Genomic DNA, 18,030 nt, shown 5'->3' on the forward strand with positions numbered 1-18,030 from the left:
CTCCTCCTAATTTCATGTCATGTTCCAATTCCATCTCTACTTTCGTTGAAGTCAAAGAAGAAAATATATCAAAGAGCACAAGGCCCAGGGACACTCCTTCCAGGTTAATAGCTACCCGTTAATGAGCCCTTTGGATCTAGTCAAAGTGTTCTTAACCATTTGGAGGGTCATGGACCCAGGGGTGTGTTGGAGTCCTTTTGAAGGGAATCATTAGAGCCAAATGTTAAATTTTCAGCGTGAGCATTTACACCTGGACAGTCAGGAAGTGTTACAGATCAGGGCTTGACTTGTCACTTTATTGATTGTCTAGACTTAAGAAAGTGGTGGAGAAAACGTTAATAATAAAGATTAAATTAAGAAGTGTGTTGGTGTCTTCCCCCCGACCTCCGGAGAATCAGCCGTTCAATATGTATTGGCACACTGCTGCAGGAGACCCATTTGACAGTCTTGTGAAGCCCATGGACCCCTGCTCTGAGTGAGATTTTTAAATGGAAAAAAAACCCCAACCCCAATATAATGAAATACAATTATTTAAATATTTAAAAAATTCATAGACCCTAAGGAAGGAACCCCTGATCTCACCAGTCAATCATCAAACACTTTCACCCATGCTTCATTTTTCCAACTTGTCCATAAGGATATTACTTTTTTAATCATCAGATGCCTTGCTCAAATTCTCATGTACCATGTTCACAGCAGTATATTTATTTGCTAGTATAGCCTAGCAGGAGGCAGTTAGGTGGCACAGTTGACAGAGTACCAGGCTTGCAGTCAAGAAGACCTGAGTTCAAATCCAGCCTCAGACACTTATTAGCTGTGTGACCCTAGGTAAGTCATTTCACCCTGTTAGTCTCAGCTTCCTCATCTGTAAAATGGCTGAAGAAGGAAATGGCAAGCCAAGAAAATGCCAAATGAGATCGCAGAGTCAAACACAACTAAACAACCACAAATATACCCTAGCATTAATATTCAAAATGGACACAAGACCCAGAAACTTTCAGCCAGGTAAAAAGCATCTGCTAAGTACCTACTATGTGCTTGGGAATACAAAGAAAGGCAAAAGACAGCCCCTGATCTCAAGTCATCCTCAATTTGATGGGGAAGATAACGTGCAGACAGCTATGTACAAACAAGATATGCACAGGATAAATAGCGATCAGTCAATGGAGGGAAGGCACTAGAATTAGGAGGGACTGGGAAAGGTTTCTTGGAGAAGGCACGACTTTAGCTGGGAAGAATTGCCACAACTCCATGCAAAAAGTAAGCATCCTACCAGCACACCCAGGCAAGCCTTCGATAACGTGCCTAATACAACAGGATCAAAACGTTTTCTCTCATTCACAATCAAGCACACCACTGATAAGGAATTATTAGAGAGAGGATTGTCATGCTTTGGGTGACCAGATGATGCTGGATGCGGAGAGGAGAAATAGTAGTGCTGAGACTTATATGGATTTAGAGCCAGAAGGAAGCTGAGACATAGCCTAGTCCCATCCTCTAATTTTGTAGCTGAGGAAACCAAGGTTCATTGTGAAGGGACTTGTCCAAGGTCATACAGGTAGTAATGGCAGAGCTGGGATTCAAACTCAGGTCCTTGAACTCTCAGTCCAACATTTCTGCCACTTTATCATGCAGACAGGATGTTAGGAAAGAAAATGACAACATGCAAAATGTCTAATGGGCTTTATTGTACCTACAAATGCTAAGATCAAAGAGTAAAACTTTAGACATGCTAGCCTCTGTTCTCACAGTGGGATCTCACATAGAAGACTAGGTCTGGTTCAATAGGTGAGCAATTAATCAAATCTAAATATCATTTTTATCCTAATGAGAAGGACTATAGAAATCCCAAGAGCATACGTCCCTGTGTGTCTAGTGACAGAGGCAGCCAATATGCATGGATTTCTCATGGGATCTTCCCCAAAAAGAAGAGGCAATTACATTCACTGTATTAATCAAATCATCGGCAATGACTTCTGATCCCCCCCAGTGAGTAAGCTCTATGTTCTTAACAGAGCCCTTGAGCACTTTTTATATCAATGTTGCTAAAATCATTGAGCAACGGAATTTGAAAACTCACATCTAGTTATTAGAAAATCCCTGTGCCTAGAAGAGCAGAAAACAGAAATTTCCATCACTGACTTGGGTGAAATCTTACAACTATTCCTGGTATAGGGTTCATTACCACTTGGTCATTGGCTGTAATATGTGGGGAACAGGAGTGAGTTAGGTCATGGAGCATTCAAAGGCATGGAGAAGGAGCCCCTAGGGCCATGTTCCAAAGGTTTTTAAAGAGGACATCTGAAAAATGGAAGTAATCGAGGGATGACATTATATTTAGGTGGAATGTAGGGTTATCAGAGTGGCGGGATTTCAGTGTTTTCAGGTCCTCTCCAACTATTATCTTCCCCTATTAGAGGGTCATTATTCCTATCTATTCCTTCATTATACTGCACTCTAATCTATTCTATTCTGACTCTAGTCTATTGGGGGGGGTTGGGTTGTTTTTTGTTTTTGAGACCAGGTCTCCCCATCTCACCCAGGCAAGGAGAGCAGCCATTCATGGGCCCAATCCCATTACTGATTGGCACAGGAGTTCTGCCCTGACGCAGGCCAGTTCACCCCTCCTTGGGCAGCCTGGTGGTATGGAACTCAGAGGGGCTCCCCACACCAATGGCAAACTTAGTGTACCTTCCCAAGTTGAAAGAATTAAAAAATGATAATTGGAAGTTCCAAAGTGGAAAAAACATTTACAAATACAGGGCTGTGCAAATGGATTTCTTCATCTTCCTCTCCCCAACCCTTTCTTGGAAGGTCTGAAGTTACTTGAGGGGGAGAGGAACATCGAGATGTTAATCAGCATCTCTCAACTTTTCTTTCAGCTTTTGTCATCTATTTTGACAGCAAATGCTGTTTTAAAGCGTTAATGTTTAAATCCCACTCTTTTCTGAGAGACGGTACCAGACCTACCTAAAGTTACTGGCTGAGTTGCAAATCCCCCTTCCTCCTTCTCAGTGCTCCAGGTTGCACAGTTTTGGAAAGTCCAGACTTACAAGAAATTCTCCTGGGATCCCAGTCAGGGAACTGGAATCCTGATGTTTTATTTTACGAGTGAATGAATAAAACATTTATTAAGTGCTTACTATGTACAAAGCCCTGACCCTTAGTAACCCTCTCCCAGGCCATGTACTGTATGGAGGCTGCAATTGTCATTCACGCAAGGAGTCCCTTCCCTCATCAGAACACATGGGGAAGACTGTGTTTCCTTCTGGATAGCATAATTTAGGAGGACCAGTGAAAAGCTAAAAAGTGCCAGAGGAAAAAAAAATGAGGAAGGTCTAAGGCCAAGTGTCCATGTGTCTAGGGATCCTTTGAAAGAACTGGAGATATTTACAGGGCACAGTGCCAGAGATCTCTTAGGTTCTCAAATATGTAATTTCTACCATTGTCTCCATCCCATACTGAGAAGTCCCTTCAGGTCTAAGCATCTTTGGTAATGCCTTAAGACAATCACAAAGCAGCTGTTATAGGTCTTGACAGAGGGCATCTCCACCCTGGGAATTCCTTCTTAAGTAAATACTAACAAGAGCTTACATGAATATAGTGTCTTAAGTGAGCAAAACACTTCCTCCTACATTATATCATGAGATCCCCATGAAAACCTTGGGAAGCATATAACACAAGTATTATTTTCTACTTAAAAAAAATAGAAACACAAAATAGGACGCACTGAGATTAAATGACTAGCTCGTGGACAAATAGCAAAGTAAGTGGTAAGCCCAAGATCCCATGACCTGCCGACTCTGAAGCCATCGCTCTCTCTAAATTGCCTTTCTAAAAACAACAACAGAAGTGGCAACAAATGAGAGTCAAAAATTAAGCAGATAATGAGCCAGGGAACAATCAGAATGACCAGAGGCTCTTTACCCTTAGCTCAATACTCCTTTAATTAGACAGATGCTGCTTGGAAAAAGTGATGCATAAAACATACCCAGCAGTCTGGGCAAGTTGTATTTCTAGCTCCCCAGACCTGGGAAGGTAGAAGGGCAGAGTCACAGACACCGAGCAGGAAGGGACCCCTAGCGTTATCTAGTCCCACCCCCTCATTTTATGGATCAGGAAACTGGGCTTCAGGGATGTCACATGATTTGCCAGAGGCCATTCAGCTATTCTCTAATAGAAACAATTAAAGCCATGTCCTCTGACTGCACTTAGGTGTCCACACTGAGGGCTGGCCACAGGGAAAATTCTCAGGGAGGTCAACTTCACCTGATTTGCCCTTTATTCTAGAAGAGAACCATGACATCAGGAAGGTGATGCCATGACTTGCATGTGAATTGGATTTAACTGAGGGAGGGTTCTGTGCAAAGTCACCAGCCTCACTTTCTCCTTCAGAGCCAATTGACTCCAGCGGCAAGATATAGACATCAGGACAACTGGAGAGGGCCCCAGATGCAGTGGGAGGCCTTGGCCTTTTTAAGTTAAGGTCTTTCCCAAGTCTCAGTTTGACTGAGGCAACACCCATTCAATAATTAAGACTAGGTAAGAGGGGCAGCTAGGTGGTGCAGTGGATAGAGCACTGGCCCTGGAGTCAGGAGGACTCGAGTTCAAATCTGGCCTCAGACACATAACACTTACTAGCTGTGTGACTCTGGTCAAGTCACTTAAACCCAATTGCCTCACCACCACCAAAGACTTGGTAAGAAATGAGGCAAAGAACGTTATGCAATGACTAAGAATGTTAAACTGAACCCTTCTCAGCATTACAAGGATCTAAGACATTTCCAGAGGCCTCGGGATGGAAAATGCTGTCCACATCCAAAGAAAGAACTATGGAAGTCGAATCGCTCTCATTTATTTTTACCTTAAGTTGAATTTTCTTTCATCTCTCTGATGGCTCCTCCTATTGGTTTTAATTTTTACTTACAACTTCACTGATGTGAAAATATGTTTAATAGGAATGTAAATGTAAAGCCTATGTCAGATTGTGAGCCGTCTTGGGGAGGGGGGGGGAGAAAAAGGGAGAAAAAATTTTCAGCTCAAAAGCATACGGAAAAAAAAAATTTTAAAAAAAAAAGAAATGAGGCAAAGAGTGGCCTTTTTCACCAGTCAAAAAAAAAATCAATCTAGGAAGGGAAGACCCTTAGGGTTTCTGGCCAAAACAGAAATAATTGCTATTTACATTTACTCTGAGCCATCAGGGCCCAAACAATGACCAAGTAGGGTTTAGGCTGGAACCTAATTTTGGCCAGTCAATGAGAGCCAGAGAAATTTGGTTTAAGGCAAGGTCCGGTCCTTAAGAAAGAAATCTAACCTATAAACCCCAAGATATCTTGCAAAGTTTCACAGATCAAAATTTACTTTCCTTTAGACACATTGCCAGCCCCAGACCCAAATTGACACTTCTTGACAATTCTTTTAAATGCTTTCACATTCCCTCTTGGCAGCCTAATGGCCCCCCTCCCACCTCAGGGCCCCGTTCTCTTCACCTGTCTCTATCTCTTCTCTCTTCCCAATCCTACAGTGCATTCTTTCTGGATAAGCTCTGCCAGGTGATAGTGGAAGGTAATGAGTTTTAAAACAAATAAATGGACCTGTGTTCAGAAGACAGTTAATTTAACATTACAGACCAACCAACATTTGTTGTTGTTGTTCAGTTGTTTTTCAGTTGAGTTTGACTCTTCATGAACCCATTGGGGTTTTCTTGGCAAAGATACTGAAGTGGTTCATTCCAGTTCATTTTACAGATGAGGAAACTGAGGCAAACAGGGTGAAGTGCCTTGCCCAGGGTCACACAGCCAGTAAGCATCTGAGGCTGGATTTGAATTGAGGAAGAGGAGTTTCCCAGACTTCAGGCCCCACACTCCATCCACTACGCTACCTAGCTGCCCTTACTAGCATTTCTTAAGCAAATAATACATGTATGGCCTTGTGCCATGAGCTAGGGATGCAAAGAAAAAAGCCCTCCATGACTTACCTTCTATTGGATTTGAGGTGGAGATATAACATGTATACAGGTAAGCAAATATTAACTTAAAATGGTCTCCTTGATGCAAACTGCTACAGGCCTATGCATTGTATTGGTTGGTTTTGCTTTGATTTTTTTTGTCTTCTTTGTGAGAGGAGAATTGGATGGGAAGGATGATTGGGAGTGTGCCAATAAATCTAGAAATGACAGATGTTCAGGCATCAATACCACTTAAAAATGAAATGTCTTACCCTTGAATTCCTTATTTTAATTATAGCCTGACATAGCAAAGGCAGAAAGTCACCCATCTTCAGAAGAGGCTAATCTTTCCCACAAATGAGATGGTGGGGGAAGCATTTTGGAGGGTCCAGAGAATAGTGTCAAGGACTTCCAGCCTATCAGAACATATGCTGCAGTGTGGCCACCCAGGTACATGAGAACTGGTGAGCTAATTTCTCCAAGTGGATAAAGTCAGGGTACCTTGATCCTTACCTTGTAATTTGCATTCCCAGGGCTTTGTACTTAAGAAGTACTTTATGCATTCCTACGTTTTTGTACTCACATCATTGTTTACCTCTTATCTCCCTCATTGGAATGTGAGCTTCTTGAAAGCAGGGGCTGTTTTTGCCTTTCTTTACATCCTCAACATTTAGTATGGTGCCTGGTACAAAGTAAGCATTCAATAAACACTTGTTGGTGGATGACTCAGAATTAGAAAGGCCAATGAAGTTTTGGTCTTCTTCTGGAAAAAATGAATTAGGCTTCTGGTGACAAAATACTGAAAACAACCAGAAACTCATCTCTCAGTGGGAAGACACCAGTTGGCCAGAGGATACTAACCAATTAACTGTGTTGTACTGAAATACCCACTGTTTGCAGAAAAGTCAACTGCAGAGCCATAGACTTGGCTATTCTCATATGGTTTGGGAAAGCAAATCAATGTCTAGGAAAAATATCATTGGTGATAGGAGAATTCTCACTATTCTCTAGGACTGAGTGACTCATGTGTTAGAAAAGTGTTCTTGTTCATGGAAGGTGTTAAATTGATTCTCATGGGGCAAGCAGAAGGCTTTATTAGGGGAAACAGAAGTGATCTGAAGACCTGAATGAAACTCCTGATTCTGCTGTAGTTGTGAGATGTCCTGAACGGAGTTCAGGTTCTTTACCATCCCATTTGGCTTATCAGTGACTGTCCAACAAATGCAACTCGAGGCTGACCGTTCTGGTTGGCCACTTCTAGAAAATCTTTAACTTATTAATGATTATCCATAAATGCAGCCCAAGGCTGACCATCCTGGTTGGCCTCTTCTAGAAAATATTTAATTTATCAATGATTGTCCCAACAAATATGGCCCAGGGATTACTATTCTGGTTGGCCTCTCTGGACAATCTTTAGCTTATCAATGACTGTCCTAATATGTGGGCTCAGGGCTGGTAAGGTTAAAATGGTAGCTAGTGAGCTAGGCTCAACACATCACTCCAGATGTGATCTCACCAGGGTCAAGGTAAGCAGAATCATCCTCAAAAATAATGTTTTGAGAGATGCAGCATGGTACAGAGTGCTGGGTTTGAGGTCAAAGAATACCTTGGCTCTGCTTCATCACCTATGTGACCTTAGACAAGTCACGTGTTTGCTCCATGTCTCAGTCCCTCATCTGTAAAATGAGGAGGTTGGAACAGATTACTTCTAAGGCCCTTTCTAGCCCTTAATCTCAGATCTTAACCTGACTATCCCTTCTGGGTAGGTTGTCCTAAGGGATCAAAAACTATGAGATGTGGTGAGGAAGGAGCTCCCAATAATAGCTAATAGCCAGCATTTATACAGTGCTTTGAGATTTGCAAAACACTTTACATATGACATTTCACTTGAGCTTTACAACTCTATGAGGCAGGTGCTATACTTGTCGATGTTTTTATAAACAAGTAAACTGAGGCTGATACAAGTTAAGTGACTTGCCCAAGGTGACAGGGCTGTTAAGTGTCTGAGACAGGATTTGTCTTCAGGTCTTCCTGCCTCCAGGCTCTATCTACTGACACAGAAGCAAAAGTGTGACTTCTGCCTGTGAGAAGCATAGACCAGCAGAGCTGGAGAAGGGTACTGGGCAGACAGCTCAGTGTCAGGGGGAGTAGTTAAGGATGGCTGCAGGGAGGAGGAGGCACTGGTAGCATGGAAAGAATGTTGATATGGAGACATTCAAGGAGGAATTTCAAGCTGAAAGAATGGCAAAGCATCAGTTAAATCTAGCACATTTGCATTAAGCACCTACTGTGTGGTAGAGGAGAAAGAGGCTGGTTCTGAGAGGCTGTCTCTCACCTGTGTGACATTGGGCAGGTCACATAGACTCACCAAGTAGGACTTTCCTCATTTGTGACATGAAAGGGGCCATACTACATGATTTCTAAGGCATTTCCCAGCTTGAAATCTATGAAGCTATGATCTAGGGCTTGAAAGTTTGCAAAGTAATTTACATGATCTCCCTGGAGTCCCACAAAAACCCTGGGAGATAGGGACTGTAGTGCTCATTTTTTTTTTCTAATGAGGAAACAGGATCACAGGAGGTAAAAATAGTCCTGCAATTAATAAGTGCCAGAGGGTGGGGTTGAAACCTGGTCACTGGGGTCCTGAGAATGAAAAAGGCTTCTTTCGTTTCTCTAGAAGCACCCTCTCTTCTCTGAGGACCACATTCCCTCCTGTATCCAGCCTGCCTGTGTGTCTGCAGCTCAGAGGTGCTGCCATCAGCCTTCTCACATTCATCAAACTGAGTGTCATTACAGGAGCTGATTCCTTCTGTCACCAAGTTCTGTAGGCAGAAGTCTGCCTAGTGCCACACAGCAGATGGACCTACAGGAACAATTAGGATCTGCTTTCACCCACCAACTAAGTCAGGAAGGTCCATGGCCAGAGTAGACAAATAAATACCTCTCGTTCTCTCTGAGCCTAGATTTGTGTCTGTTGATAATACAAATGCCAGGCGTGAGTCCTTTCTTCTCTTGCCTTCCTCAATGACTGTGTCCTCACACCATTCTCTGTGCATGGAGTAGTTTTCCAGTGACCACATCAGATGAGAGGGTCCTCCACACCTACAGCTGAGTTCATATCCTTGTACCTTTATAAAGCAATGATGACACATCTGCACTCCATCTTCCTATTTTGACCTGCATTTGCCTGTGCAAAGAACCCTTGTTTTAGAGTTGGAAGTCCTGGGTTATAGTCTTGGCTCTGAGGTTTCAAAGGTGTATGACCTCCAGTGAAATACAGAGAGTAGAAAAGTGAGTGAAAATTTAGGAACTGAAGATTAGACAGAGCCTCTAGGAAGGGGAATAGGTCTAGTCCTTTGCCATGGGAATTGAATGTGAGCTGAAAACAAAAATTACAGGAGACTGGGGGGTCTTCTTTCTAGCAAGGATGGTGGGCAAAAAGAATTTTTCAGTGACCTGTATGCAGTACACAGGGGACATCTTTCTGCCATATCCAAGTAAATGTGATCCATGTCCATTTGTGAATTCCAGCCTCCCTCCTAGAAAGAAGGCAAAAAGAGGCTCAATGAATGCCTCACTTACCTTCCAGATTATCATGGAAAAGGAAACATTCTTTAAAAATATGGGAAGTCTAAAAGGTTAATGCAAATATAATATCCTTTATGGGATATTCTCCCAGAGGGCAGATGCTACCTCACATTCTAAAGGATATTCTATGTTTACCCACTTCTAACACTACAGGTCCCAAACCCCAACCAGTTTGTTCCCCATCCATAATCAGCCAGGAGATACAATTAGCTGTTAGAAAAGACATTCACTAAAATGCTATAGTAAGATCAGTAGTTATAAAACATTGCACCTCCCACCCCAAACCTAGAGTTCTTTCTCCAGACATAGCATTCATGGAAAGAAACGGACACAAATTTAGAGTATACACACTCTACACTCTACAGATGTGAGGCACATCTGTAGGGAAAACATGGGGCCAAGGCAACTCTCAACTCTGATTCTGCCACCCCTCACTGTCCTTTCTCTCTTTTTGGTTTCCTCAAGTAGATCAACTATTGATTGTCAAAATGAGGTCTCTGTTGAGTCAACAAAGGGCTCTTTTAATAGTTGTCAAAAGTCATGCTTCTAGAAGCTGCTTGCAGACCCTGTTTCAGTATCTCTCTGGTGTATGCAATTTTGCTCCTTATTGGATTCAGCATCTCATACTGGTCGAGCGGGTTTCCTTCAAAATAAGAAGGCTGAAGGGAGAGGAGGGAAGAAGTCCCAGAGGTTTCCCCACACACACAAGGAATTCCCTTTCAGGGGGGATGGTTCATCCTCTATCTCTATCTTTTAATGTTCACCTGGGGCCGTGACCATCTTCCATTAGCCCATAGGGTTGTCCTTTGTGATTCACTCAGAGAATGGGCATTTATACTTCATAAAAAGGTCACTTGGTGTTCATGCTTTATTAATATATTGATACCTCATTATCTCTGTTCATATAAACAGAGGGGTCAGGGGGAAATCAAATCCACTCTCCCCTATACAAAGAAGAGAAAGAATGAAACAGAAGGGAATTCTGATCCATGTCTGTAGATGGGAGGGTGAAAGAATATGGCAGAGAAGACAAAGAGAAAAAGAAACTACTCTAGGCAGTTGAAACTAATTACTAGATAGAAGTCTCTTCCTGTGGAGGAAGAAACCAGAACCTCCAAGAAAGAAGGCTCAGCTTGCACTCTAAATAATAACAATGATAATAATAATGAAAATCCGCGGGAAAAAGCTCATGTAGGATCATAGACTGAGAGTTGGAAGTAATCTTCTAGACCATACATCTAGTCAATACCCCTCATTGTTCAAGGTCACACTGGTCTAAGTCATTCAGAAATATAAAATTTCAGGGTTGGGAAGAAATTTAGCTAACATCCAAGCCAACCTGGACCCCAAGAGAATATAAAAAACTCTCATTAGAACATAAGTAAAAAACAAAACAAGACAAAACAAAAAACAAAAACATAACTGACAAATGGTCCTCTAGTCTTTGTCTGAAGACATCAAGGAGGAGGGAAGCCACTGTCTCCTGAAGCAGCCACTACTAGTGAAAATGTTAGCACTATTGCACTACTGGCAGCTACATGGCATAGTTTGCTTCAGTTGGAGCATAATAGATTCTGCTCCAGCCCCTTAACTTTACTCTGTGTGTATCTCTCTGCTTAAAATGTGCTTCTTATAAACAACATATTGTAGGATTCTGGTTTTCAATCCATTCTGCTATCCATTTCTATTTTATGGGTGAGTTCATCCCATTCACATTTGTATTTATGATAACTGTGTATTTCCTTCCCCACAAGTATCTTCTGATCACTACCTCCTCAATATCCCCTCCATTTTATTAGACCTCCTTTCCTCTTCTATTATCTCCATCCCTTTTTACTTCCTCATAGATAAGATAGATTCCTATATCCAATTGCATGTGTATGTAATTTCCGCTTTGAGCCAATTTTGATGAAAGTAAGGTTTAAGGTTGGCCCGTGACCACACCCCCTCATCTTCCCCTCCATTATAATAGCTTTTTCACGAATCTTTTATGTGGGATAATATGTCTCATTCATTCCCTCTTCTTCTTCCAATGCAATTTTCTTTCTTACCTCTTTATTTTGTTTTTATTTGGGGGTATCATCCCATCAGTCACCTTATAACCATACCTTCTGTCTACATATACTCCTTCTAATTGCTCATAGTAATAAAGTTCTTTAGAGTTACAAATATTATCTTGCCATATAGAAATACAGACAGTTTAACTTTATTGAATTTCTTATGTTTTCTCTTTCTTGCTTCTTCTTTTACCTTTTTATGTGTCCCTTGAGTCTTATATTTGGAGGTGATTTTTTTTTTTTGTTCAGCTCTGGTCTATTAATTAGAAATGCTTGAAAGTCATCTCATTGATTAAATGTCCATTTTCCCCCTGGAAGTTACAGTCAATTTTGCTGGATAGGTCATTCTTGGTTGTAATCTTAACTCCTTTGTCTTCTATTATATCATATTCCAAGCCTTCCAGTTCCTTAATGTGTAAGCTGCCAAATCCTGTATCTCCATGATATTTGAATTGTTTCTTTTTGACTGCTTGCAATACTTTCTCCTTGATCTGTGAGCTCTAAAATCGGGCTATGATGTTCCTGGGAGTTTTCATTTTGGGATCTCTTCCAAGTGGACTCTTTCAATTTCTATTTTACTCTCTGGTTCTGATACACCAGGGCAGTTTTCTTAGATAATGTCTTGAAATATGCTGTCCAGGCTTTTTTTTTTTTTATCATAGCTTTTGGGTAGTCCAATAATTCTTTTATTATCTCTTCTGGATCTATTTTATAGGTCGATTGTTTTGACAATGAGAAATTTCACATTTTCTTTTTCTTTTTTTAACTTTTGTTTTTATCACATCTTGATGCTTCATAGAATCATTAGTTTTCATTTGTTCAATTCTAATTTTTAAGGAATTATTTTCCAACCAGTTCTATTCTTTAGGGAGTTTTTCCCTTGGTAAGTTTTTGTACATCTTTTCCCATGCTCTTGACTCCCTTTTTCATGATTTTCTTCCATTATTTTTGTTTCTTTTCCCAATTTTTCTTTTACTTCTCTAATTTTTTTTTAATCCTTTTTAAGCTCTTCAAGGAATTCTTTTTGGGCCTGAGACCAAAATACATTTTTCTTTGAGGCTTTGCATGTAGGCATTTTGACATTATTATCCTCTTTTAAGTTCATTCCTTGATCCTCCCTATCACCACAGGAACTTTCTATAGTCAAAATCTTTTTTTGTTGTTGTTTCTTGCTCATTTTTCCTGTCCCCCCTTTTTCGTGACTTGGTGATTTTGTGTAAGAGTTGAGCTGTGTTCTTTCACTCTTCCAAGTTTTTGTACTGGGGCTCTGGGTCTTACTGCTGGCTTTCACTGAGCTTCAGACCTTAGCTGCTTACTTTCTCTGGAGGTAGGTTTCCCTTCTGGCTTGTTCTGGGGCTTGGGGCCTCCCTGTTGGCCTCACCTGGGTGTAGGTTTCCAGGGGTGGGGTCTTGCCTCTGGGTTGCTATAGTAACAGAGTTTTCTGGTGGCTGGCCCTGGAGGAGGGATGTTGTTGCTGGGTTTGCCCCAGGGGTGGGGCCCTGCTGCTGAGTTGCTATGGAAACAGGGTCTCTCTGCTGGTAGGTCCCAGGGGCTTGCTGTTGGCCAGCCCTGGACTGGTCAGCGGAGGAGTCATGTCCTCACTGGTGGCTCGTGCTGGGGTAGGGTCACTGGGGTGGAGCCTTGCTGTGTTGCATAGACCTTTCACTTGCCTAGGGGGCTACTGGCTTGCAGAAGGATGGGGCCTCAATGGTGGATTGCCCCAGGCCCCTGCTATGAGGCCAGCTGCTGCTGCTGCTGCTGCTGTTGGACATTGTTTCCTTCCCACACCAGAGAGACAGAACTTTCCTGTGGGGCTGGTAAGCTGCTTCCCTGCTCCTATATCAATTCCAAGGCAGTTTTCTAGCTGTTGGAAGGGAATTTGAGAGGGCTTCAGAGGGTTCCTTCTGCCATCTTGGCACAGGAAGTCAAAGCCTTCTTTCTGTAAGAACTCAATCCTGTTTTAATACCTGGCTCATGAGCTCCTGCCTTAACTTTGAACCCACCTGCCTCTTCTAGTCTTTGGATATCCATACGTCTCCACTGCCATCCCATACCCCCTAGCACTGACAATATCTCCTCATTCTAGGTTTCACTAGCTAGTTAGCAATCACTGAACTTTAATCTTGAACAATTTTCTATCTTTGCCTCCCAAACCCATCACTATTCCTTCTCTCCTATTCCAGTTTAGGGAGGGATGGTAACTCAATACCCTGGTTTATCTGGGTTCCACATCCTTAATAATGACTCATCACTCCAAACAGTCCAAAGGGCCACAACATAAATAACTATGTCTCATAATTACATGATAAATAATGTATAGTAATTTGTATAGTAATCAATAGACAACCCCTATTTTCTGGGCCCAAGTATTTGAAGCATCGATTGTCATATAGACTAAATTAAAAATGCAAAAAGGGGCATATGTAGGGTCTACATCATTAATGAAAAATAGATTTTGATTTAAAAATAATTATTATTGGCAGCTAAGTGATGCAGTGCTGGGCCTAGAGTCAGGAAGACTCATCTCCCTTAGTTTGAATCAGGTCTCAGACACTTATCAGGTGCATGACCCTGAGTAAGTCACTTAATCCCTGTTTGCCTCAGTTTCCTCATCTGTAAAATGAGCTGGAGAAGGAAATGCCAAACTACTTCAGTATTTTTGCCAAGAAAAGCTCAAATGGGACCATGAAGAGTTGGACGGGACTGAAACAATTAAACAATAATTATTGTAATAGCTAATAATAGCTAGCATTTATAATGTGCTTTACAGTTTGCAAAGCATTTAACATTTATATAATTTATATGATCCTCACAACAACCCTGGGAGATAGGTGTTATTATTATTCTCATTTTATAGATAAGGGAACCGAGGCAGAGAGGTTAAATGAATTGGCCAGGGTCACACAGTTAGGAAATATTTGAAGTTGAATCTGAACTCAGATCTTCCTGACTTCTGATTCTTGCCATTAAGTTCCATGACAGGGACTTTCTATTACCTTTGTAATGTTAGAATAAAATATAAGGACTGACATAATTATAGTTTATGTTTCCACACCTGCCTCATAATCCAGTACTCAACAGAACCTATGACACAGAGACATCACACTTACCATGAGCGTAAGCCCTAAGAAAGGATTGACTTATACAATTTTGATACAAGCAAACAAGGTTACTTCCATCATTATCATTGGATTCATTTTTTTTAAGTCATATGTTTAGACATGTTAAAAGCGTGCAGCACATCAGCTTCCCTTTCACCAGTCAAACAGACTTTGTTTCCATTACGGGACATCCACTGGCAATCTGAACACATCCACGCCAGGAATCCCACCTTTGTCTCCCCTTGTACCCAAACACCGTGGGCATCACAAAGAAAGTCCTGGAAAAAGGCTCCTTGGAGGATTGTAACATAACACGACTGAATTCCAAAGAAGGATTTTTAAAAAATAATATTTGACTAAAAATCTTTGTTTGAACTCTTCATGCAACTACTGTAATATTCTCTTAATTGTCCTCCCTACTTTCATTCTCTTCCCTTTCCAATTCATCTACCACAAAGCTTCCAAAGTGTTCTTCCTAAAACATCAATCTGACCACTTCACTCCCCTGCTCAGAAAGCTTTATTGGCTCCCTATTGCTTCCATGATAAAAAAAATACTCATACCACTACTCAAACTCTTGTATAATGTAGCCCCAGGCTACCTTCCCAGATTTATTCCCCATTAACAATGGGAATACTGACTAGGTTACTATCTGATTGTCAATAACCTGATATATTTAGTATAATGGCAGGGCTAAATTCTCCCTGAATTTCATTGCCTTCTGTAGCTGCCACTAATAAGTTCCCAAAAGAAGGCTACCAGCACGATTGTTTTTTCTTGCCTCAAATGGTCTGATATTCCATAGATCCTCAACGTCAAAAATTCTACTAGGTAGGAGCTTCTTCTAGTCATTCCGCCTAGTGCTTAAGGATGACACCTGTCTCACTGAGTTGGTATCTACTATGACCACCCTTGGGATGAAGCAAAATGAACATGGGCACAGACCTACCTCATCATAGATGCTGTCATTGTTGCTGAAATCTTCAGCCTTCCTGGGAAGTATATGGACGTGAACATGCTGAAAACATAAAAAGGGAAAAAAGAAGGATGTGATTATCTCTTTTTATATTTTTAAATTTGACAATGATGTTTCATGAAGTCCAATTATTCCATATTGGTTCCCACTGCATTATTTTTCAGGGGAAGAAAACATTCACCTGCTCTAAGTGGATCTGAAATCTGCTGAGAAGAGAGAGCAGAAATAAGCAAGAACGGGTTGGTGGTGCCATACGTGAGATTGGGAGTGAACGCCAGGAAGGTGAGGTGGGCTCGGTGGAGTTATTTCCAGTTGTCATTCAGAGTAATACTTAGGCAGAGCGTGGAGATGACAGCACATCTTTAAGGGGAAAAAAAAAAAGATGATGTCCACAAGTCTGAAAGTGACAGGAAATGAGAACTGGTGAAGAAGAATTGCAGAAGAAGAGAATTAGCAAGTGTAGGGGGTGGAAATGTGGACAAGGTACCAAGGAGTACCACAGGAAGATTCCTTGAGCTCCGCCTGCTTTCTTCAGCCTGTCAAAGCACCCTCGGGTCACAGATGCAGCAATGCTGTTACGCCGAGAGCGTGAATCAAGGCAGCCAGCACAGCTAACCGAGTATATTTTTTCACGCCTGAAATGCCATTTGAAAGTTTGACTCCTGGTACATAATCTATTGTATCTGGGTGGAAGTTAAACCTCATTCCTGCCCTTGAGCCTTGTTCTAGCATGTATGACGAATCGGAGAAACGTGGTAATGAAAGGGCCCAACATAGAGCTGGGGAGAAAGACTCAAACGCCCTTTCACTGTCTCTCCCACCACCCCTTTCCGATTAGCCCTCGAGGGCTCAGAATCCTCACTGAAGCAGCCCACAGAATTCAACACTGAGTTTCTATGTGTCTTCACTGCACAACAAGGGGAAAATGATGTGCTATTAAAATGGGGGGTGGGGTGAGGGAAACAGTGCCAAGCCGAATGGAGCAGATAACAGCTCCATTGGAGGAAAGGCCCTAAGATGCTTTTTTTTTTTTTTTTTGGTCAGCAAACCCAGCTTCCACTGCTGCTGGATAGTTCAGGCTAAGTTACAAAGCTCATAGGAATTGTGGGAGAAATCCAGTGAAGAAAACAAAGTCAGCAATTACCAATGAATAGCATTCCCCTCAGGAAATCACGCCGGGAAGAGGAAAAGTAGAAGTTAATTCAAGCCTTGATTGAGGAAGTTAAGTGATACCGTGGATAAAATGTGGGACCTGGATTCAGGAAGATCTGAGTTGAAATCCTGTCTCAGACACTTACCAGTTCTCTGACTCTAGGTAAGTCACTTGACTTTACTCAGTTTCCTCATCTAATGTAGGTATAATAATAGCCCCTACTCTCATAGGATAATTTTCATCAAATCAAAGAGATAATACATGTAAAGTGCTTTGCCAACCTTTTAAGTCCACCACCACCACCACCACCACCACCATCATCATCATCATCATCATCATCATCATCATCATCATTATCTTCAGTATCACTGTTGTTATTGATGTTTGGAACAGGTCACCATAGATCTACCCCTCCCATGGAAAACCCCCAGGCAACAGCTGGCACCAAGAGTTTGAGTAGTACTGTTAATCCTTGACATCTGTGTGGCACTTTATACTTTCAGAAGCATTCCTCTCACACATCATGCCTTTTGGTCCTCCCTTGTACAGTCCAAGGGGGAAGGAAGGTCTGCTAGGTATCATAAGTCCTAAAGAACAGTATAATGTAGTGGAGAGAACCCTAATTTTATAGCGAGAGCACCTGGTTCAAATTCTTCCTCTGATACCTACTAGCTATGCACCTACTGGCAAGTAATTTACTCCCTCCAAGCCTCAGTTTCCTCATCTGTAAAATGAGAAAGGTTAGACCAGATGATCTCTAAGGGTCACACCAGCTCTAAATCTGATTGTTATTTTGCAGATGAAGAAATTGAGGCACAGTAACTACATGATGTGACTCAGAACCAACTAGGTGGTATAGTGGGTAGGCTGTTATACTTGGAATCAATAAAACCTGGGTTCAAATCCTTCCTCAGACATTCAGCTAGCTGCATACCTTTGGGCAAGCCACTTAACCTCGGTCCCCTTCAGTTTTCTCATCAGTAAAATGGGGATAACAATAACACTTTCATCCCAGGGATGTAGTGAGGCTTAAATGACACAATAATACTTGTTAAGTGCTTGATAAATGCCAACAATGAGGAGGAGAAAAGGGGATAAGCCCCCTGCAAGCAGGAACCCTGTCAGACTTAACTCTGGTATTTCCCTTCAGCACCTAGCTCTCTATTCTATAAAGAGTCGAAACTTCATGAATGTTTACTGAATTGAAT

At 41.7% G+C, this 18,030-nt stretch overlaps 1 protein-coding gene across 1 annotated transcript in view; it reads right to left on the reverse strand.

The window, feature by feature from the left end:
• Positions 1-18,030, reverse strand: part of FHIT (fragile histidine triad diadenosine triphosphatase) — a 1,648,795-nt gene that overhangs the window by 208,994 nt on the left and 1,421,771 nt on the right. The window contains 1 exon segment of the mRNA XM_020977517.2: positions 15,643-15,711. Coding sequence (XP_020833176.2) covers positions 15,643-15,711 — 69 coding nt within the window.

This window comes from Phascolarctos cinereus, unplaced genomic scaffold (genome assembly GCF_003287225.1).
Source record: "Phascolarctos cinereus isolate Bilbo 61053 unplaced genomic scaffold, phaCin_HiC Scaffold_4;HRSCAF=312, whole genome shotgun sequence".
NCBI lineage: Eukaryota > Metazoa > Chordata > Mammalia > Diprotodontia > Phascolarctidae > Phascolarctos > Phascolarctos cinereus.